The 24,379-nt window shown below is 43.7% G+C and overlaps 1 protein-coding gene across 4 annotated transcripts in view; it reads right to left on the bottom strand.

Annotated features, from left to right (window-relative positions):
* Positions 1-5,146: 5,146 nt before the first annotated feature.
* The window catches only part of CILK1 (ciliogenesis associated kinase 1), a 43,032-nt gene continuing 23,799 nt past the window's right edge, over positions 5,147-24,379 (bottom strand). For 3 of the 4 annotated variants that reach the window (XM_012760865.3, XM_076003293.1, XM_012760869.3), the window contains 7 exons: positions 22,318-22,485; positions 19,247-19,567; positions 17,256-17,446; positions 16,988-17,136; positions 13,726-13,854; positions 10,823-10,945; positions 5,147-9,460 (listed from right to left, as the gene is read on the bottom strand). In XM_012760865.3, the coding sequence (XP_012616319.1) occupies positions 9,306-9,460; positions 10,823-10,945; positions 13,726-13,854; positions 16,988-17,136; positions 17,256-17,446; positions 19,247-19,567; positions 22,318-22,485 (1,236 nt within the window). In that variant the 3' untranslated portion in view covers positions 5,147-9,305. The remainder of the gene's footprint in view (positions 9,461-10,822; positions 10,946-13,725; positions 13,855-16,987; positions 17,137-17,255; positions 17,447-19,246; positions 19,568-22,317; positions 22,486-24,379) is intronic. The other variant, XM_012760867.3, reaches the window with a different exon arrangement.

Genomic DNA, 24,379 nt, shown 5'->3' with positions numbered 1-24,379 from the left:
GCGATCTGGCTGCGACATCTGTCACCCCATTGATCGCCAGGGTTGATTCGGCTGATCTGGCTGGCTAGGCGGGTGTCCCCTTCCTCCCTCACCGCTCCATGTGCGTCCCTCCCGAAGCTGCGCGCTCGGTCGAAGAGGACGACCTTCCCCGCTAGAGGAGGACCGGTCTTCGGGTTCGGTCAAGGGTATACGAGTAGCTGCGCTCCCCTGCTAGAACCTCCAAACAAGCTCTCAAGGTCCATTTGTAGGAGAACGTAGGGTAGTCAAGCTTCCAAGACTCCAGACACATCCAAATGAGGCGCTGCACGTGGCAGTCTGCCTTTCTTTTGACCATCAAGCTAGGATGCCTGTTTTAAAGGAACAAAACGGCAGTTTTGTTCAACAAAACACCAGACCACTAGAAGGGGAATGACTTGAAAAATTCTGCCAGGAAATTCATGTCAACCCATACATGATTGAACAGTAGGTATTCATTTTTCTAATTCTGCGTGTATGTGTATATGTATGTGTGTGTGTGTGTATATATGTATATATATATATATATATATATATATATATATATATATATATATATATATTTTTTTTTTTTTTCCCTTTGATCCCCAGTGGATCAGCTTGAGCTTTCCTTTCATTTTGTACATTTTAGAGACAAGTGCCCTAAATCATGGCTCAACACAGCACCTGCCTGAAAGGGGGACCTTGGAGGTGAGGTTGTGATGGGGATAAGACCACAGGGGATTAGGGACCCCATTTCTGAGGCCTTGGGAGGAGAGAGAGGAGGTGAAGGAATGTCACCTGAGCAGGAGCCAGAGATGACGGCAGAAGTTAACTGCCTAGCTGGGGGGCATGCCAGCGATCTGGGAGTAGAGCAAAGCAGACTCCCACCTTAAAGCCTGAGTGAGGGGTCTCCTGCCTAAAAAGTGGCAGAGGGGCTCGGCATGACAGCCACCCAGGGCTGTAAAGGAAGATTGCAAAGATTGCAGAAGGGACGCCAGGCCCCAATTCTTAAAAAACACCAGGTTGAGCTCCTTCCCTCCCCTTTCTCAGCAGGACGCCTCAGTTAATGGGGAGCTAACCTCCCAGTAAGAAGTACTGATCTCTTCGTTCCTCCATGGAAGGGGCCACGGCTGCTGAGATCAGAGAGACTGTCTATACCATACCTTAAGGATTAGCTGTGCTTAGTAACAGAGCTAGGCGTCTCCCTGTAGATAAAAGAGTAATTAGCTGAGACATCTTGTGACTTTTAGGGGAGACCTGAAACTTCTACACATTGTAACCCACAAGCTTTTCATGTGAAATCATTGTAATGCATAGCACGAACAAGAAAATAAAAACAGGTGCTAGACTTCAGTCAGTACCTGTCCCGGCCCGCGGGACCTTCTGTTACTGGCGGGGCGAGGGGGACTGTGCCTGAAAGAGATGGGCGAGAGAAAGGAGCGAGACCAAGCAAAGGGTTGTCAAGGTCTACTTTACTTGGATTTTTAGTAGGTTTTATATACAGAAAACAAGGAAGTAGAAACAGAAAAATAGAGTGGGGGGATGATGAGGCCTGGGTGTGGGCTAATCAGCCCCAATCAGCATCCCAATGGCACCAAAGCTGTTTGTGTGGATCACTCAACCCCAACCTGGCGGGGGTCGGGAACAATTGCAGGTAGCATGCCCTGGAGCAAGCACGTCATGGAATGCATTCTTCTCGGAACTATAGCTGGGGGGCTGGGTGCTATTTTCGTCTTAGGTTATTTTCCGTGCGTAGGACAAGTCAGGACTAGTCGTTGGAATGTGGAGGGTCTTAGTCTCCAACAAGTACCACCTGGCTCACAGGAATGCTGGTGGTGCCCTGACATCCCCGCACCCTTTCACCTTACTTTTGGTGTCCCTTGTCTTTGTCTTTCCCATCTCTTGCAGCGCACACTGCCCGGGGACCGGTTATAACGGGGGATGGGGGGGAGGGTCGCGAACCCCCAATAAGGGTGATGCTCAAAAGGTAACTTGGCTGGTAAATAAGTTAAAACTTTTTAAATAGATTACAATTGTCGAGGCTACATTATGAAACCGAATGCAAAATTCACATGGATTTTGAAGTTTAAACGATATGCCTTCAAAAATAGTGCTTGATTTTTTATTTTATTTTATTTTTTGAGACAGAGTCTCGCTTTGTTGCCCAGGCTAGAGTGTTGTGGCATCAGCCTAGCTCACAGCAACCTCAAACTCCTGGGCTCAAGCGATCCTCCTGCCTCAGCCTCCCGAGTAGCTGGGACTACAGGCATGTGCCACCATGCCCGGCTAATTTTTTCTAAATATGTTGGCCAATTAATTTCTTTCTATTTATAGTAGAGACGGGGGTCTCGCTCTTGCTCAGGCTGGTTTCGGACTCCTGACCTCGAGTTCGATCCTCTCCCCTCAGCTTCCCAAAGTGTTAGGATTACAGGTGTGAGCCACCGCGCCCGGCCTGCTTTTCTCAACATCTATTGTCATCTAATGTATAATCTTAACATCTATTTATCTATCCATATGCGATTAAAGACTTAGTCTTTTTTTTATCCTGCTAAGTGTAGAGTAAGCAGAGAATACTTGAATGAATGAATGAGCAATACTTTGGTTTCTTCTTTTTTTTTTGAGACAGAGTCTCACTTTGCTGCCCAGGCTAGAGTGAGTGCCGGTGGTGTCAGCCCAGCTCACAGCAACCTCAAACTCCTGGGCTCAAGCAATCCTGCTGGCTCAGCCTCCCGAGTAGCTGGAACTACAGGCATGTGCCACCATGCCCGGCTAATTTTTTCTCTATATATTAGTTGGCCAATTAATTTCTATTTATAGTAGAGACGGGGTCTTGCTCTTGTTCAGGCTGGTTTCGAACTCCTGACCTCGAGCAATCGGCCCACCTCAACCTCCCAGAGTGCTAGGATTACAGGCAGGTGTGAGCCACCACACCTGGCCTAAGACTTTGGTTTCTAAGGGTGGAGGAGGAAGACAGAGTTTAGGGAAAGGGGTTGATTTGTCTTTCCTACCTATGAGCCATCCAGCTGGAAGTGTCCACTAGACAGTTGAATAAGGCAGTGAAGACAGAAGACAGGACTGAGATCAACTAAATTGTCAGAAATAGGGTGAGTTCATCCGGAGAAGGCAAGCAAGGTAAGAAGAGAGGAAAGTCAAGGACCACTGGGCACCCCAAGAGCTAGAAAATCCCTTTCAAATAAGAGGTAACAGCATATGTCCAATTTCATCTTTCTAATCTCACTTAACACAGAAATGACTCAATTTAGCATGAGTAAGAAGCTGTATTTTCTAATCCTTCTGAAAGTGATCATTCTTTTTTTGTTATTGTTTTTAGTCTCTAATTAAAGAAGGTTTATTGAACATTTATGCCCAGGTCTACTGGATTTGACATAAAAATAAATCATAAAATCCAGTTCTTGCTTTCAAGAAGCTTATTATCCCTTTAAATTGATATATAAAATTGCATGTATCTATCATGTATAACATCTTTTGAAGTATAATCATCCTCAGTATCCATAGGGGATTGGTTCCAAGACCCCCTGTGGATACCAATGGATACCAAACTCCAAGGATGCTCAATCCCTTACATAAAATGGTGTAGTATTTGCATATAACCTACTGCACATCCTCCTATATACTTCAGATCATCTCTGGATTACTTGTGTCAACCTAAATAACAAACAGTCTGTCTAAAAGAAATTTATTTGGGAATAGAGCATTGCAACAGCAATACACATGCCATAGTAAACTGTATGTGTATTCAGGGAGGTAAAAAAAAAAAAAAAGACAAAGAGTTTCAAAGGGAATAATGGGGAGCATTACCTAATTGCTTTGAAATACTTATCCTTTGCTATCAGTATAAATAACAAGGGTGATGCCAGTAATTTTCGTGTAAAGCCTTTGTGCAAAGTTGTGTTTTTCAGTCTTTTGTTTTTATCAGACACTGAAACCAAGCACTTATCTCCATTTCCTTAATTCTAATTGATTAAATCATATCAAATTGCTGGTATCTTACTAGTTTAACCTTCGAAAATGGCAATTTCAGATGTCCAACCTCATAAAATAGGGGCAACATCATCCTAGCAGCCTTGTTCACCTGAAAGAATAACTGAGAAGTAGTATCATAAGACTCTATTATTACACAGCCTTGTGAAGAAATGAAAAATCCTGTTATAATAATCCTGCCATCCTATGACAGGTACTCCAAGGCCATTTTATTCCTTGGAAGGCCCTGAAATCGTCCTGTTCTTGGGGACCCTTGGAGTTGCCCTGGGTCTGGGACAGTCTTACTCATCCCATCTAACTATCTATCTACCCACCTACCTGATATGCTTTCAGAGGCCCTGGGAAGTCCTTTCAGCCTTAACCCTTCACATGTCCACTCAGTCAGTCATGACTAAAATTGCTTGAACAAAAATCAAGAGCCTCAAATATTGGTTTAAGAGAAGAGTGAAACAATTGGCTTAAATTAAATCCAGCCTTAGCTATAAGTGACCGGTGTCAGACTCTATTCCAACAGCAGGTTTTCTTATCAGGAAGGATGGCTGAGAGCTTGAAACAACTTCTTCAGGGCTCCTGAAGGGACAGAGAGGGACCACCATGATGCCAGTAAGTTAGACAAATGCCCACGATTACACAGTAAGCTTGCTGTGTTCTGACGGTGAGAGGCTCATTTAGGGATTCGCCGATATTAGCATTAAGAAATTATAAAATATGGCCGGGCGTGGTGGCTCATGCCTGTAATCCTAGCACTTTGGGAGGCCGAGGCCGAGGCGGACGGATTGCTCAACGTCAGGAGTTCGAAACCAGCCTGAGCGAGACCCCGTCTCTACCAAAAATAGAAATAAATTAATTGACCAACTAAAATATATATATATACAAAAAATTAGCCGGGCATGGTGGCACATGCCTGTAGTCCCAGCTACTCGGGAGGCTGAGGCAGAAGGATCGCTTGAGCCCAGGAGTTTGAGGTTGCTGTGAGCCAGGCTGACACACGGCACTCACTCTAGCCTGGGCAACAAAGTGAGACTCTGTCTCAAAAAAAAAAAAAAAGAAAGAAATTATAAAATAGCAAAGGTCCATATGAAATGATGTATGAAAATTAGGAAATACTAATGGAAGAACGTGAAAACAAAAACACAACACTCCAATCAACTTTTCTTAAACTGCAACTTTATTCGGAACAGGATAATTTTATTTTCCTTACATAAAGTTAACGTTTTTAAACATCTTAGGACAAACTATTCAAAAAGCAACGTTTTATTTCAGAAGGGTCTTGCTTCAGTGGTTTTCTGTCCTCCTATCTTATCATTATGAATATTTGCTTTATAAATAAATATATCATCAGTTATTCCATTGTAATCAAATCAGGTGTCTAAACTGCTGTCTGTGTTGAGATTTCTGAGATCAGAAGACTTTGTTCAGGTCATTTTAAATTCACATTAGCACAGTGTCTGTAAGAACCTGATAATACAGATTAATGTGATATTTGCCTCCAGTTTGTCTTCTTAATGGTTTCCAGGAGAAGGTCCTCACAATAAATTATATGAAAGTACAGTACATTTGGTTGGAAACTGTAAAAATAATTCTAAAAAGAAACCACATACATTAAACAAACACATTGCTACAGTATGCTTAAAATGACATAATTAGTATGTCAAGCATTTTCCTATAAACATATTGCTTTTGGTCACACACTGAGTTGAAATGGAGAGCCTAAATTCCCTTTTTCCCTCTCCTAAATGGCACAGAACAATGACTTCATGGTAGGGAAAAGCTACTTCATGAGAAAACATGGTGTCCATTAACTCCGACAGTACCTGTATTTGCACTTTTTTTTGAGACAGAGTCTCACTGTGTTGCCTGGGCTAGAGTGCCGTGGTGTCAGCCTAGCTCACAGCAACCTCAAACTCCTGGGCTCAAGCAATCCTCCTGCCTCAGCCTCCCAAGTAGCTGGAACTACAGGCATGCGCCACCATGCCCGGCTAATTTTTTCTATATATTTTTAGTTGGCCAGTTAATTTCTTTCTATTTTTAGTAGAGATGGGGGTCTCACTCTTGCTCAGGCTGGTTTCGAACTGCCACCACGCCTGGCTAGTATTTGCACTTTTTAAACAAACGAATTCTTATTTTATGTTGCCATGATTGTATTCAATTTTTTTTTTGTTTTTTTGTTTTTTTTTTGAGACAGAGTCTCACTTTGTTGCCCAGGCTAGAGTGAGTGCCGTGGCGTCAGCCTGGCTCACAGCAACCTCAATCTCCGGGGCTCAGCGATCCTCCTGCCTCAGCCTCCCGAGTAGCTAGGACTATAGGCATGTGCCACCATGCCCAGCTAATTTTTTGTGTATATATTTTTAGTTGGCCAATTAATTTATTTCTATTTTTGGTAGAGATGGGGTCTCGCTCAGGCTGGTTTCGAACTCCTGACGTTGAGCAATCCGTCCGCCTCGGCCTCGGCCTCCCAAAGTGCTAGGATTACAGGCGTGAGCCACCACGCCCGGCTGTATTCAATTTTTGATAACTCCAGAAGATGACACAGTGTTACTTTATTGGATTTATATAGTGCTCTAAGCAAGAAATGTGTCTTCAAAAACTGTTTGAAAATCAATTTTCTTCCTTCATAAATCCTATCATACATGAGCTGGGAGAAGGCTTGGTAATTAATGGAATTTTATTATAAAATGAACAATCACGCCCAGAGTTAGGTTTTACAAAAATGCAGTTGTCCCTGCTGTGTTTGCCCTGGCTGAGACACACCAGGGTCACTGAACCTTTGGGCATGGAATAAGAACCACCCCTGTGCCATTTCCTGATGCCCCAGAAAGCTTTCTAGCTGGAAATGAGGTATGGTCGTGGATAGGTACAGTTAAACTCACTCTTCCTGTTGGTGTCTTGCGTTAGTTACATTTTGTAATTCTATAATAACTAAAAAATATATGTGACAGGTAGCATTTTATTTTCACTTAAAAAATGGTCACCATTCCCTTCAATAGTACATAGCTTGTACACACAATTTGTCCTTTACCCATTTCAGAAGGGGTAAGTACTTCATAGGATTTTGCTAGTTCTTTAGAATTTAGGCTGTTTTTTTTCCTTCAGTCTTTCTAGTTTGCTCAACTACACATCTTGGCTACTTGATTTTCATATGAATAGACATGTTTGGCTTCCCAGGGGGAAGTTGTTCGCTGGTGAACAAAGGAAAGAGTAAAAGGAAGAAGGAAGTTATTTTCTGAAGTTGAGCCCTACAAAAGTATTAGAAAAACAATTTTACAATGTGTAATAACCAGGTAACTAGCTTTTTCATTAGAAAAAAAATGTAATGACCTTAACATAAGCTAGAGTACCAAGAATATGATATTAAACGATGTATTTGCTTTTCTAAGGGATATTTACAATTTAAACCCAGCTTTCCGGCAAGGTTAAAGATTCATTTACTTTTTATATATAATACAGAAAAGGAAAATAAATAGTACCCTCATAGTAAAGGACTCATCTCTGAAAACACATTTTCTGATGCTTTAGGAAATAAATTGAGAATATAATACAGAATTGAATTCAGCTTCAAGTTGTGCTTGCATATATATTTTCTGAAGCTTTGCCACCAGCTTGGAAACAGAAAATATGACCTATCAAATCCACATCCATCCTGTGCTTATCTCATGCCCCTAAGGGATTGGTCAAGTATATTTTTGAGTCAGAATTTCCAAAACATACATTTCTCCCTGATTTTAGGTTAGGACCCTTTTGAAACCATGGTAATTTATTCAGGCTACAACATATTATTAATACAAGCAGTCATTTACCAACTTTTAAATTGAACCATGTGAAAGTGCCTATCTCCATTGAACCCACCACTTTAACCTAAAAAATGATCATTTCATATGGTTCAACTTGCTGCCTCCTGGAACCTGGAACCAAGAGGGAGTAGTTTGAACCTTGGGAGAATGAGTCAAGGCACCACTGTTGAGATCACATCGCGTTCCCGGGTGGTGACCTTCCCTCTTGCCTTTAAGGTAATCATGAGTAGGGGCAAAAGTGTCACCCAGAGATGGGTGAGAGTGGATCTTTTTTTTTTTTTTTTTTCTGTCTCCAAACTAGCTTTGTCATTTTCAAAATTGCTGTAAACATTCCTCTCAATGGAACACCCTCTGCCCAACAAATAGAGTTCTCACTCTTGAAAGAAACTACACCAGGGTTAGGAGTTCAAATATGGCGTGCTGTGGACACTACCATCAGGCAACCGTGGCTTCCTAGGTGAGTGGAATCTCTGCCATTAACTCTTTTCTGCTCCCCAGATTGTCCTGAGAATTTGGCTAGGACAGAAGGCTATTACTGGCTATTCTAACTAGGCCTGAGAAACTGAATATAAAATTCCATTTCGGTTATTATAATCGAAAATCTTTCTGTTGCTTAGTTTTTTGGTCAAGCATCTTGGCAGGGATAGAAGTTTCATTGGCTGTGTTAACGTTTATGTTGAGAGCTGTTGAGAACCTTTTGGTGTAAAAGTCTCTCCTTTTATGGGTATTTATACAATTTGATTTCAAAAATGGGAGAAAATAGAATGTGGTTGCATAGTATGATTAAGTTTGGTTTCATTTGATATCTGCAACCACATTAAAGGATGTTGTAATTTACTTAGAGTTCTTTCATCTGGGGAGTAAAAATAAAACAAAGTTACATAATAGTACTTTTAGAACAGCACAGTGGTATCAAAAAAAAAAAAAATCAAACCTTTGACATGATATTAAGAAAAGCAGAGGATCACTTTTCTAGTGTCAGTCCAAGAAAGCCTGAAGTAAAGACCTAACGAGCCACATTTAAAATTTAACCACTTCACAAATATCCACACACAGAGTAAATAACTCTCTATCTTGCACAGCCTTCGATTGCACCCTTGTTGCAATACTGCATTAATATTATTACATTTTTTTTTCAAAATCTGTATAAAATATTATCTGGAACCCCAAAGGAAAATCAATTAATCTTTAAAAAGTCCATTACAAAGTTGACTGTATAAAATGCTAAAACATAATCCATATATACAAAATGCTGTTGTTTAAGAAAATAATGGGACCCAGTTTTAGAATAAAATAATTTTATACAAAAAAAGGGTATTGCATTCAAAACAATATTTTAAAAAAAAACAACTTTAAAAAAGAATATTGAAATGTCTTAGTTCGGAAGAGTAACTATAAAGCGTTGGTTTGTTTGCTTTTATACCCTCTGCACGTTTCTTGCAGGTAAAACACGGATGGGCCTCGGGCAAGTGTCCTGCTTCTCCCAGCGAAGGGCTTTGTCACCAAGACGGTCGGTCATCGCCGAGACACGTACTTGGAGGCCCAATCTGTCCGGCCGTGCACTGGCTGGGCGGCTGGAGGCCGTGGTATCAACCCAGGAGTGCTTCTAGGCTGAGTGTGGAAGAAAGGTCGCCCAGGATGAGGTCTCATGGCCTTCAGGGAAGAATAACCTGCAGTGACAGAAGAAGGCTGGCCTAAGTGACGTGGGTCACACACGAACAAAGTGCAAATAAATGTGTGCTGGTAAAAAAAACATCATAAAATGAGTCTTCCCAAGACTCATTGGGCTTGTCCCCAGGTAAGGACAACCCCATTTATAGTCGTCAGGCCAAAAATATCAGTATCATTCTTGACTCCTCTCTCTTTTTCATGTCCCACTTACAGTTTGTCAGCACCTCCTGTTGGCCCTATCTTCCACATGTACTGGCAACTTATTACCAACTCAACTCTTACCACCCTGGGCCTGGGCTACCCTCACTGGTTGCCTGGATAATTGCGACAGCCCCCTAATTGGTTTCCCTGCTTCCTACCTTGCTCCTACTTCAGTGTCACGACAACCAGCAGCTTAAGGGAACCTGTGAAGATGGCTCTCAGATCACTACACTTCCCTACTCAAAACCCTCCAGGGGCTGCCACGGTGCTCAGAGTCAATGACAACATGTTTCCAGTGGCAAGTCCTCATGTCATCAGACCTCTTGTCACCCCTGACCTCTTCTTGCTGTGCCCCCTCATGCCACTACTGTCCTGTGGCCTCCTTGCTACTCCTTGAATTTGCCATGCTTGTTCTGCCTCAAAGCCCGTGCACACAAGAATCCCATGTCTGGAATAGTGTCACTCATATTGCATGCCTGCTCAGTGACATCCTTCGGGGCTTTACTCAAGAATGCTTTTGCGGCCAGGCGCGGTGGCTCACGCCTGTAATCCTAGCTCTCTGGGAGGCCGAGGCAGGCGGATTGCTCAAGGTCAGGAGTTCGAAACCAGCCTGAGCAAAAGCAAGACCCCATCTCTACTATAAATAGAAAGAAATTAAATTGGCCAACTAATATATACAAAAAATTAGCCGGGCATGGTGGCGAATGCCTGTAGTCCCAGCTACTTGGGAGGCTGAAGCAGGAGGATCCCTTGAGCCCAGGAGTTTGAGGTTGCAGTGAGCTAGGCTGATACCACGGCACTCACTCTAGCCTAGGCAACAAAGCGAGACTCTGTCTCAAAAAAAAAAAAAAAAGAATGCTTTTGCGGTGAGCTCCTCTGGCTACCCTATCTGAAACTGATCTGCACCCCATGCTCCAGCCCTACTTCCTGCCCACTTAATTTTTCTCCTTAGCGCTATCAGTAAGCATCTGACTTACTATACGCTATATCGTACTTATTTGGTTCATTTATTTTCTGCAGAGTACAAATTCCCTGAGGGTAGGGAGTTCCGTCTCATTCCCTGGTGGACCCCAGGCCTACAACATGCCTGGCACACAGCGGCTGTGTGTTCCATCACTATTTGTTGAATCAATTCATGAAGAATCTGAAGTAGAACTTACCAGGGGAAGGATTTGGAATAGGTGCCAGGTGTACCCTCTGCACAGCAGAACCCATTTCTTTTTTCAGAAAGGAAGGGAAATAGTTTCCAGTCAGCCCACTGGAACTTGTAGAGCCGGAACCAACTGATTTGCAAAAGGAAAAGCTCATTACTATAAAGATATGGTACACGGGACACCAACAGTGTTAAAGGATAGCAATGCAGAGCAATAAAGAATTAAGTTTTTATGTTTTGGGGGGGGGGAAGAATTATGATGAAAACAGTGAATTCTGAGCAGAGCATTCCACCACGCCACACATCAGAGAGACCAGGAAGGGCAAACACAGTACTGCTCCTCTAGACAGCAATCAAACAGAAGGTTGTTTATTTGTTAATGTAAAAAAAAAAAAAAAAAAGAGGGAAATTTGAAATTTTTCTTTATTTTTTGTAAAAGTAGCTTTAGCCTGTTCTGACATTTGCTTTTTTCACTCCATAATATAGAATAGTTATCCTACCATGTCAGTCAGTATATGCAAATTCTAGAGTATAGCTAAACCACAATTCATTCAACCATTTCTTACTGATCAATGCACAAGTTATCTTAAATTATTTAGCTATTCCAAATGATTATACATTAAACATTCTTATCCATAATAATCAGAAAAGTCTAACCATTATTTTAAAATATTAAATATATTCACTCTTTATGTCATTTCCGTTAGAGAGTGCTTTACGGGCAGGGACTGTATGCTACTCATCCTTGCATTCATGGACATTAATGGAATGCCTTGCGTATAGTGGACAATCAATTAATATTGGAGGAGTGAATGAGCACCTATGATGCTTCTAGGTACACATGGATAATAAAGAATGCTATTATTGTCCATTATACAAATAGACGTTCTACCATTAGGAAAAGGTGGTTAAGTGATAGAGTCACACTCTCTTCATACCACATAGCATTCTCCGCAGCTGCTGCAGGCAGAGTGGGAAACATGGTCTGTAATTCACGTGTGAGGAGTTGTGTTTGTCAGCTGGGGTGCATTTTGTACTTTAGTGAATGAAGAAATATGGGGAAAGAATTTAAACGAGTAAGTCACAAAAGGGAAAAAGGTATAGTCAACAAACGCAAGAAAAGATGATGAACCATTGGATGATAGAACATGGCAGATAAAAAAAAAAAAAAAAAGATGATGAACCTCATTAGTAAACAGGACATGCAAGTTTAAATCACAGTAAGATACCATTTCGCACACATCAGATTAGCATAAATTTTAGTCTTGACAGTACCAAGTGGCATCAAGGATGTAGTACAACTCCCACACCCTGCTGGAGAGCAATTTGGCAATATCTGTAAAGTTGAAGATGGCACACCCTTTAACCCAAAACGTTTACTCGTAGTTAATACACTCAGAGAAACCCTTATCCATGTGCACAAGAGTGTACGTAAAATAATGCTCATTTCAGCACCCTTTCTAATAGCAAAAGTTGCAAACGACTTATGTGTTTGTCAAGAAGAGAAGGAATAAATAAATTATGGTCTAGTATAAATAATAAATTATAGTATTATATATGTTATATAATATATAATATGATATATATGTATACTTGCTACACATATACTTATTACAATGAATGAATTGGCAATCTAGGATTATGTTCGATTAACCACCCTATGAATTTCATACACATTTTTAAAAAGTGCACACTGGAGCTGGAGGCCATTATCCTAAGTGAAGCATCTCAGGAATGGAAAAACCACCACCACATGTTCTCACCAATAATTGGCAGCTAACTGATGGGCACAAAGAAATGTAAAGGTCATTGGAAATCAAGAAGGGGAGGGGCAAAAACTTATCAATCTGGTACAATGAACACTAAATACTATTCAGGTGTTGGGCACACTAAAATCCTGACTTAAGCTTTATGAAAAGTATCCATGTAACAAAAACATTTGTACCCCCTTAATATTTTGAAATTAAAAACATAATCCTAGCACTCTGGGAGGCTGAGGCGGGTGGATCGCTCAAGGTCAGGAGTTCGAAACCGGCCTGAGCAAGAGTGAGACCCTGTCTCTACCATAAATAGAAAGAAACTAATTGGCCAACTAAAAATGTATAGAAAAAATTAACTGGGCATGGTGGCGCATGCCTGTGGTCCCAGCTACTTGGGAGGCTGAGGCAGGAGGATCACTTGAGCCCAGGAGTTTGAGGTTGCTGTGAGCTAGGCTGATGCCACGGCACTCACTCTAGCCTGGGCAACAGAGTGAGACTCTGTCTCAAAAAAAAAAAAAAAAGTGCATGGGAATGTGATCAACACTCAAATCATACTTAGGTGGAGGGTTGGGGAGAGGAAGAGAGAGAGGGAAAGGCCTAGACACTGGGCTTCATGAATATTTGCAAAGTTCGATGTCATATGCTGGGTAGCCAGTACATGGGTGTTAATATATTATTGCTTTCTTTTTTGTTTTCCTTAAAATAAACAAACACCTAATGGATGAAGGCAGAAAGAAGTAGAGCCCAGCTGTGCACCCAGCAATATGGAAAGAGACACAGCACACAGCAGGTGCTGCCTGTGTGGGTGACAATGATGGGGAACAAGGCAGACGCAGCCGAGGCTGACACCCACAGCAGCCAGGGCCTCAGACATCAGGCGTGCTAGGAGTCTGCAAAGTTATTTTTGTTTTTCCCCTGAGCCAGGGATGACTATACTCTCCAGCCACTCTTGAGGGCAGACCCCCATGGGAGCTGGCTGTCCCCAGGGCCTGCTGCCAGCAGAGAGGAGGGCAGGGCTGGAACAGACGCCTGGACTTTCACACCACAAAGGCCCATGGTGCCACGGCTCATCCCCTGACTCTCTGTACCCACCTCGCCCCGTCCAGAGGATTTGCTTTTTGTCTGTCAGGAGCTAATAGTCATAACTCACCTGAATTTATTTTGCTGATTACTGACACTGTCCCTGAAGATTTTCCAGACAAACCAGAACTGGACCATGGATTAGGTGGAGTAAAGTCCTTGCTCGAATTCGAGAGTATTCCATTTCTTATATTTATTCCTAATAGAGAAGAAATGATTTTAAAATGCAAAATACATATTTAATCTTGCACCAGACTAGAAATGAATGCAGAGCCCAATGTGTCAAAAACTGTGGTGCAATAACCAAAGCAAAAACTGACTGTGGGCCGGGCGCGGTGGCTCACGCCTGTAATCCTAGCACTCTGGGAGGCCGAGGCGGGCGGATTGCTCGAGGTCAGTAGTTCGGAACCAGCCTGCACAAGAGCAAGACCCCCGTCTCTACTATAAATAGAAAGAAATTAATTGGCCAACTAATATATATAGAAAAAATTAGCCAGGCATGGTGGCGCATGCCTGTAGTCCCAGCTACTCAGAAGGCTGAGGCAGGAGGATTGCTTGAGCCCAGGAGTTTGAGGTTGCTGTGAGCTAGGCTGATGCCACGGCACTCTAGATGGGGCAACAGAGTGAGACTCTATCTGAAAAAACAAAACAAAACAAAACAAAACAAAAAAACAGACTGTGATGATGTCAACTGGCAGATGGCAGAGGAAAGATGCTGTCTCACTCGTGGGTGCCCGAGAGAGGCCTCCAACGCTTCTACAATCAGATCTGTCCCAGGTCTTGACCCTCTGGTGCTGCCCTGGGCTTCAGTGCTCCTGAATGTTCTGATCTTCCCCCTTCACAAACCACCTTTTCCTTTGGTCACCCTAACAGCTTCTTCCCCACCCTTCCCCTAGCCCTGCAGCCTTCTGCTCCCTGCCTATGCCTTCTGTCCCCTGAGGCTCCATCTTCTCCCCTGACCTGGACCATCACTGCCACCATGTGCTGATGACGCTGGTGTAACCAGCAGCCCTCACTGACCCTGCACCCTCACATCCAAAGCTTCCCAGACCACGGCCTTGACCTCCACCACCTTGACCTCCAGACAGACCACTTTCCCTCTAGTCTGCTTGTGTTCCCACAGGCACTGCAACTATTTTTTGGAACTGAAAGTTTGAATTACTCTTTTATCCTTCTTTCCCTAGAGACAAAAAGAAATAACTCTGATCTACTCGCTGCTCCTTACTGCCTGGGGTCGCTGTAGTTTGCGTCCTCTCTCCTCTCACACCTGGATCACTCTATGCCTGTCATCCACTCCCTCTTCTTCCAGGTCATCCTGGGAATTGTCAAGCCACTCTTCTAAGACCACGATGTCAATCCTGATGGAGACTGACAGCGTTCAGAAGCCCTATTCTCAACCAGAGGGCGAGGAATTTCATGCAGCGGGAGGGCCTGACATTCCGAGGCCACTCCCTCCCTTCTGACCACACGCCTGGCCCTGCCACCACTCTTGTCACCTGGACCACAGCTACAGTCTGCTGGGCCCTCACCTACCCTGCACACAGATGTAGATAAAACCACATCACTCCTCCAGTTAAAACCCTTCCTGGGCCGGGCGCGGTGGCTCACGCCTGTAATCCTAGCACTCTGGGAGGCTGAGGCGGGCAGATCGCTCAAGGTCAGGAGTTTGAAACCAGCCTGAGCAAGAGCGAGACCCCGTCTCTACTATAAATAGAAAGAAATTAAGTGGCCAACTAATATACATAGAAAAAATTAGCCGGGCATGGTGGCACATGCCTGTAGTCCCAGCTACTCGGGAGGCTGAGGCAGGAGGATTGCTTAAGCCCAGGAGTTTGAGGTTGCTGTGAGCTAGCTAGGCTGATGCCATGGCACTTACTTTAGTCTGGGCAACAAAGCGAGACTCTGTCTCAAAAATAAATAAATAAATAAATATATATATATATATATATATATAAAACCCTCGTGAACTTCTCACTGCTCATGAAATAAAATCCAAATTTCTTAAAAGCTCCCCAAAGCTGCCTCGTACTACATACTACATCACCTCTTCTCTTACTGCGTTACTATGCTCTGGCCACACTGGCCTCTGCTCCTCTCATAGTCTAAGCCCCTTCCTGCCTCTGGGCCTTTGCATGTGCTGTTTCCTCCACCTGCTGTGCTTTTCCCTCAGTTCTCTGCACACTTGGCTCCTCTTCATTCTCTGGGGCCCAGCTGAGTTGCTTCCTCAGAAAGGCTTTTCCCGACGACCCTACCACCATCTGTGATGACTGTTGATTTATTTGTCAAAGTCTCTCTCCCAGCACTGGCTATCAGCTGCGTGGGGCGAGGAAGGTGCCTGCAGGGCCGCTGTAGTAAGCCACCGTGTAGCCTACAACGTGAAGGAGCTCTCTGGAGCCGTGCAACCCAGTGGCCCTGCTTGGTACTTTTGTTTGCCATAGAATTCACAGTGGTTTGCACACAGTAGATGCTTAAATACATATTTATTGACAAATGAATTTGCGAATGATTGATTGGCGAATGCCATAAGCTTGCAATATGGAGAATACAGAGAAACTATAGTGCTGACACTTAGTACTACCCAGCAGGTGTGACTAAGCTCCTACCCGGATTTCCTGGCTGGCAACTGCTCCTAACCCTGGACTGGCAGAGGGGTGCCAGACACACTGCCTCACTCTTACCCCTTCCTCCCTCCCTAGCGGCTGGATCCAGTATCTTATACCAAATTTCTTTCTTTCTTTTTTTTTCTTCTTTGAGATAGAGTCTCATTCTGTTGCCTGGGCTAGAGTGCAGTGGTGTCAGCCTAGCTCACAGCAACCTCAAACTCCTGGGCTCAAGCGATCCTCCTGCCTCAGCCTCCCAAACAGCTGGGACTGCAGGCATGCGCCACCATGCCCAGCTAATTTTTTGTATATTTTTTAGTTGGCCAATTAATTTCTTTCTTTTTTTTTTTTTTTTCTTTTGTAACCAAAAACATTTGTATTTTTCTTTCTTTTTTTAAGAGACGGGGTCTCACTCTTGCTCAGGCTGGTTTCCAACTCCTGACCTTCAGCGATCCATCCGCCTCAGCCTCCCAGAGTGCTAGGATTACAGGCGTGAGCCACCATACCTGTCCCTTGGATCCAGTTTCTTATACCAAATTTCTTATCTTAGGGTACTACGAAAGATAAAAATGTAAGGCCTGGGCTTCAGCAAATATTTCTATGACATTCCCACCACTTCTGCAGAAAAGCCCCCAAGGACTTGCCTTCTCAAACAGAATCTTTGTGGATGTGTGATTCTGAGGACAAGATTTCTCACCAACGATCAATATAAAGGCAAGCTGGGGACATTACCAGGCAAGTATCGGGAGTGCTTCAAGTAGTGCTGCTTGGCTGCAGATCTCAGGGTGGGCGTGTCCCGCCGCTGATGGGACGTCTGGGTGGGGGCGCTATTTCCCGTGCCCACCGGCTCAGAGGGCTTCAGGTCCAAAACGCTCTCAAATCTGAATGGAGAGAACGTGGCTCAGGTCAGCACGAGGGGGACAGGGCACCATCAGATAGGTACAGACGAGCCCACGAGTCCCACGTGCAGTCTGTTTACAGATACAAGCAGCGCACTTGCCTGCAGAGAGTGTCGTCACTCTGTCTCTTCTTGTTTTTCAGGTCAATCCTGGTGAGGGATGGACTGAAATCGAAGTCCTCCAGGTCAGCCCAGTCTTCAGAATCCTTTGATGACCTGGAAATTAGACCCCACCTTCTCCTGCTCTTTGGCTTGATCTCACCATTTTTGTGCTCTAGGCCAGCGAGAATCTTCTGCGTGTATAAGCAGAGGGGAGGAAAAAGCAGGACTTGCCATTAATACAGCTCATCCATGAGTCACCCCCACTCTGAACTTCTCGTTATGGGAAGGAGGATTCTGCAGCACAGCATTGCCCCCAAATGCCCTGCTTATCTGGAAAGGCAATCGTGGAAGACAGATTCCCAGACCTTGGATCTCGTCTATCCTGCACACGTTTACTTTGATTGTCACCCAATCAGGACACTAAGTTGTATAAAATAAGGATTTAAAAAAAAAGAAATTCAAGATCCTTCTCACATACTAGGAGGATGGCTGGATTCTCATTCAGGCCTCACCCCTTAACAAGTTAACACGATTTCCACTGTTATAGAGATGTAGGAAATCCTGGCTCAGATGTCAGCCAGCCAGCCTGCTCTTTTACAGAAAACAATGCAAAAAATGCCCTCTTTGCCTTCTTAGTAGACCTGGATACTATCTTTTAACTAGAGAATTAGCTACAGCAGAAAACTCGCAAACGCATTACCACTTCCGAATCACGGGCTAAAGTGAACAGGCTAGCGATGCCATCCTTGCACCCTCTGGCCATCTCACGCCATGCTAGTTGGGAGCCAGTACTCAGCTAATGTGAGCTGACAGAAAAAGTACTACTTTTGCATAAAGGTGTTAGAAAGTCAGACTCTTCAGACAGCATTACAAAGGTAGGCCGAGGGTGGTGACTTACGCCTGTATTCCTAGCACTCTGGGAGGCCGAGGTGGGCAGATTGCTCGAGGTTAGGAGTTCGAAACCAGCCTGAGCAAGAGCAAGACCCCGTCTCTACTATAAATAGAAAGAAATTAATTGGCCAACTAATATATAGAGAAAAAAATTAGTCGGGCATGGTGGCGCACGCCTGTAGTACCAGCTACTTGGGAGACTGAGGCAGAAGGAATGCTTGAGCCCAGGGGTTTGAGGTTGCTGTGAGCTAGGCTGACGCCACGGCACTCACTCTAGCCTGGGCAACAGAGTGAGACTCTGTCTCAAAACAAACAAACAAAAAAAAAAACAAACAAAGCTAATGAAGGCCAGAATCCCTTATCAGGCGATCATTTTATTGAATCCAACACTCATGGTTTCTTTTGAAAACCAGGGCAAGAGGAGAAAAAAGATGTGGTTTCAGTTAATAGCCCAGCATTAATGGCATTCATATGAATAACACTCTACAAATATTAGTATGGCACTTTGCTATTTTCAATGCATTCATTGCCTTTGATCCTCATGAACGGCCCTGTCTGGTAGGCAAGATATGCATTAATGATCTTCGTTTTACAGATGAGGAAACTGAGTCCGCAGGGATTAATGATAACAGTGACTAACATTTACTGAGTTCTAACTAGATGTGCTAGGTACTATTCTAAATTGTTTTCAGGTATTAACTCATTTAATCCTCAAAACAATCATATCAGTAGGTGCTATTATTATCCTTATTTTATAGATGAGAAAATGAGGAGCAGAGAGGCCAGGGGGTGTGCACGGGGTATCGAGCTGTCCCACAGCAGAGCTAGGGTTCAAGACTCTAGGGATCTGGCTGCAGAATCCAGCTGTCAACCACCTCCCCACAGCAGCTCCCCAGGGGCTGCACCGTCAGTAAGAGGCAGAGCCAGAACCTGAATCTAGATCTTTAACTCCAAAGCCTCACAATTCCATGCTGTTTGCAAAGATAAACCTAACACAATTAGACCTTGTGTATTGAGAAGGAAAATGTTTCACCCAGTAAGGGGGGTCGGAAGAGGAACACGCTAGACACAAAGCTCGCTGGTGAGCCCTGGCTGCTCACCTGCTGAGGGTTCTTGTTGTGGACAGAGGGGAAAAGCAGTGGGCTGGGCTGGTCCTCCTGGAGCTGGCTCGGGTGGTCCGTCCTGGAGGCCTCAGCCTTGTAGGGGCACATGAGGTGCTGAGGGGGCTGGCCGGCTTGATGCTGTCGTGCAGAAATCCGCATGTGTGGCTTGGTCGGGGGCTGGGCAGGAGGGGCTGGCTTCATATGAGGAGGTGGGCCCGCCTTTTCCAGGACGTCTCTGTGTGTTTTTCCTGAATCCTGAAGGCTCTGTGTGGTGCTACCCAGTGGGTGTCCAACCTGGAAGTAGGGATAGCGAAGTGCCTGAAATGACAAAGACGGTTTTAGGAGAAGTGTCTCATCAGGAAAGTTAATACCAGCCTGATCACTGGGCTATATTTCATGTGACCAGTTTACTATAGTTTCTTAGCCCAACCCGCCTATAAAAACAGCATCGTGAATTTGTAACACCCCTTGTGATATTCCTTAACTAAGATGGCATAAAATATATGTTCTGGCTGCAACATTTTATTTATTTGTTTATTTATTTATTTGAGACAGAGTCTCACTTTGTTGCCCAGGCTAGAGTGAGTGCCGTGGCGTCAGCCTAGCTCACAGCAACCTCAAACTCCTGGGCTCAAACAATCCTGCTGCCTCAGCCTCCTGAGTAGCTGGGACTACAGGCGTGTGCCACCATGCCCGGCTAATTTTTCCTATATATATCAGTTGGCCAATTAATTTCTTTCTATTTATAGTAGAGACGGGGTCTTGCTCTTGCTCAGGCTGGTTTCGAACTCCTGACCTCGAGCGATCTGCCCACCTTGGCCTCCCAGAGTGTTAGGATTACAGGCGTGAGCCACTGCGCCCGGCCAACACTTTAAATTACTTGGATAAAGTATCCAGTTACAATGCTGCTACCTTCCCTACTTCTGGAAAGCACTGAGGCTCAACACAGATCCTGGTTTTGTAGCTTCTGTGCTATGTGTCATAAATATTTCACCCTTCTAAACCTATTTCCTCATTATGTAGAGAGAGAAAAAGCTAATATAAAACTGAAAGAGCCAAACATGATTATGGAGGACTCTTAAGAATGAGGTACAAAATGAGCAGGCACATACATTTTTACCCCAGAAGTGCCAAGGGTGCCAATACAGGGTACAGTTAAACCTTTCCTGTGAAGAACAACTAAATCTTGTCAGTTGTTCTGGATCATCGAGTTTTCTGAATCTTAAAGTTCAGGGGTTTACAATTCTTTCTGAAAGATTCCTTGTATTCCCTTGTCTTTTTGAATTAAAGGCATTGAACATGATTTTTCTTAGTGAGTCTGGAACATGGTTACAAACATCTGTAGTGATTATATGTAAGTATAGATATAGGGGCAAATAATGTGGATACTCTAGACTCTGGCATCTAACTTGAAAGCCTTCTCTGTAGGTATTATAAGTCTCAACGGATTTGGGGGATATTTTTAACTTTTCTGATACTATTCTTAAAAGCACATATTCCTGTCTTCGTTCCATGTTACAGAATCTTTTTCTTTTCATCTCTTGCATGTTATCATTTAAAAAACTGGGTTTATCAAAATGCCTCCTCTCTGCCCTGAAACCATCTGTGACTCTCATTGCCAGAAGTGCACTTTTGGGAGCTTTCCAAACCTCTTGAGCCTTCCAGAGTTTTATGGCACTAAATCATGGCTCTTTCTTCTTTGAGCCTTTGGAAAACTGCTTTTCAAAGCTCCTTAGCTATTCCTCCAACTATCACGTCTCCAGCTATCGCAAATTCTAACATCACATTGACACTTCCTTAAGATATCCCCATCACTTTTGCTTAGCCAAATCATCTTCTCTGATTAGAACTGGTCATTTACTGGCTTCCCTGAGCAATGCAATTGTCAACGAGACAAGCTGAGAAGGGGCCAGACACAACCCATGCAAGAGGAGGCTTGCATAAGAGCCCGCAGCATCACCATGCCTCCTCCACACCTTTTCTTTCAGTGCATTTCATAATCTAATTCGAAGTGGCCTGGGGGAGGGTGGGTTGAGAAAGTAGGAGGTATGAAGTCAGCAGCCCTGACTTTACACTTCAGGTCAGTTGGTTGAATGGTAGTCGGTTTTACTATATCTACTAGTTACTGGAGGATTGATTAGGGGAAATCACTTAAGCTTTCTGAGATTCAGTTTTCTCACAGAAGTGAAAACAATAATGCCTACCTCATGGAGTCTTCATTGGGTTAAAAATCACATAAAATATACTATGGCATTTTGAAAACTGTAAAGTGCTATAAAAAGCTAATTGTAGTTATTATCCTAGCTCTGTCTCATCTGTTGACCTCTCTATGTCAGAGGTGAAATGAGTGAGTTGAACTTTACAAGTACTGGCTTAAAAACAAAATACTACATCATCTTAATTCATAGACAATATATTTGAAAACATCCTCCAAAGATAGATATATCTGTTCATTTTCATATATATATGGTGATGTATCATGAGAATTACATGCTGGTTTTTTTTTTTTTGAGACAGAGTCTCACTTTGTTGCCCAGGCTAGAGTGAGTGCCGTGGCGTCAGCCTAGCTCACAGCAACCTCAAAGTCCTGGGCTCAAGTGATCTTCCTGCCTCTGCCTCCCAAGTAGCTGGGACTACAGGCATGCGCCACCATGCCCGGCTAATTTTTTTTTGTATATATATTTTTAGTTGGTCAATTAATTTCTTTCTATTTATAGTAGAGACTGGGGTCTCGCTCTTGCTCAGGCTGGTTTTGAACTCCTGACCTCGAGCAATCCGCCCGCCTCAGCCTCCCAGAGCGCTAGGATTACAGGAGTGAGCCACCACGCCCGGCTACATGCTGATTTTTAAAGCAACTACATTACACCTTAACAACTTTAACCGTACACAGTAGGTTTCAAACTATTTTAAGTTCTTATACCTCATATAGTACACAATCAGTGGTACTGAATACTATTTCTCACCGCAATAGTCAAATAAAATATTTCCCATGCTAATGATAGAAATTATTCAAGGTTCGGTGTGAACTTCATAAGACATGCATCAAACGGAAGAAAATGGAAGAAAACCTGACTAGCTGTTGGCCGTTTCTTGGGATCCCACTGCAGCATGTCCCTCAGGAGCTGAATGGCTTCACTGCTCGCGTTGGGAATCAAGGTCTTCAAGTTATTGGGTACGCACTGGGGCCAGCGGAAGTTCATCGCACTTGACAGCTGGTAGCCTTCGGGCCAGTCGGTCTGAAAGAAGGAAATGACAGAGAATCTTGCTCAGCCAACTGCTGTGACACCAACTTGTACTCTGATATGTGTCCCCCGAATGGAACAGCAATCACCCCGCCTGCCTGCTCTGCCGTGGCACTGAGTGTGCTGGGACGCGTGGTTGTGTCAATGAAGAGACTGAGAAGGACAGGAAATCTGGAGAACAGCGGAAAAGACACTGCATTTGTCCCCAACTTGTTTTATAACCTTTGCATAAGATAGTCTATCTCCTAGGATTTGGGGATTGAACCAAATTAGAATTTCTGCAACTGTGTTCTATGAGACAGAGGTTTCGAAAACTGCTAATGAAATATTTTGGGGTGGGGAGACAAAATAAAACAAATCACCTTGTTCCTGGTCAAATAAATTTGTGAAACCCTACGTATTACTTACTATAATTCCAACTTGATTCACAACCTATGTGCTGAGAAGAGCAGAAGTAAAGAATGCTTTTCACTTGGTGTCAAGCCCTCCACTTTTTCATACTTCATATTTATGGGACATTGAATGTTGGAAAGTCCTGAACAAATGGCCAAGGTTCCTTCCAGATCTGACACTCTACTATTTTATAAGATACACCCTCATGTAACTGCTCTCCCTCCCTCACATTTTTAAAAGCCACGTGGCACTGCATATAGCTTATATCATTCATTCACTTAGATAGTTCATACTATATGCTTAGTGCTGTTGGATATCTAGAAACAACCCAATGTAAATCCTGCCCTTAGGGATGTTACTATCCTTAAAAGAGAAAACAGGACATTTATTAAAAAACACAATAATACAGAGTAAAAAGTGGCAAAGGCCACAGGAGAGGTACAGATACAGATACACAGAGAAGGGAGAGATTTCAGCAGGGAACTTGAGAAACCTTGAAGAAGTGGCATTAATGATTTGTTCCAATAATTTTTTTAAAATGTTGAGGGTCTAGTTTGTATCAGCAGTGGAGTTGGAACCTGGCAAAACAAACACAAGACAAATCCTTGCCCTGACTGAGCTTGTGGTGCAGGAAACTGATGTGTCCATGAGCAATGATATTAATAACACAGGACACAGCTGAAGATGGAGAGGACATTAGAGAAACAGTAGGAGGGAGATAATTTGGGAGAAGAAGAGCAGGATCTGGCCACGTGAGAGACATTCACTCAGATGAGGGTGTGTGTGCAGAGGGCAGAGGTGGGGAAACTCCAGGGCACACAGCTGGGAAGTGTGCGGGGACGTGGTGGGGAACAGACAGAAGAGTGGAGAGGGCTGGACAATGGGGAGAGTCGACGAATATTTTGAGGAGAGGAGGACAGTAGTACGAGAGCTGTTCTTTAGGAGGCTGAATCTGGCCACTGACTGACAGACCAGCTAGAAGGAAAAGACTCAAAGGCAGGCAGATTGCTCGAGGTCAGGAGTTCGAAACCAGCCTGAGCAAGAGTGAGACCCCCCGTCTCTACTATAAATAGAAAGAAATTAATTGGCCAACTAATATATATAGAAAAAATTAGCCGGGCATGGTGGCGCATGCCTATAGTCCCAGCTACTCAGGAGGCTGAGGCAGGAGGATTGCTTGAGTCCAGGAGTTTGAGGTTGCTGTGAGCTACGCTGATGCCACGCCACTCACTCTAGCCTAGGCAACAGAGTGAGACTCTGTCTCAAAAAAAAAAAAAAAAAAGACTCAAAGGCAGAAAGATCGAGAAGGCACCCTCAGACACAGGCATGGTGATCATGGCTGTCCGTGATGGCGGCAGTCAACTTGAATGGACAAGACAGGAGACATAATACATGAGATGTAATATAGCAACACTTAGCAGGATTTACTGACCAACTGCTTGATAAAGGGAAGGGGAGTAAAGGAAGGAGAGAAGGAAAGCTGAAACTCAGCCTC

The sequence above is a fragment of the Microcebus murinus genome, chromosome 5 (assembly GCF_040939455.1).
Source record: "Microcebus murinus isolate Inina chromosome 5, M.murinus_Inina_mat1.0, whole genome shotgun sequence".
NCBI classification, from domain to species: domain Eukaryota; kingdom Metazoa; phylum Chordata; class Mammalia; order Primates; family Cheirogaleidae; genus Microcebus; species Microcebus murinus.
Note: the sequence above shows the minus strand (reverse complement) of the source record. Positions and strands in the feature narration are given on the sequence as shown.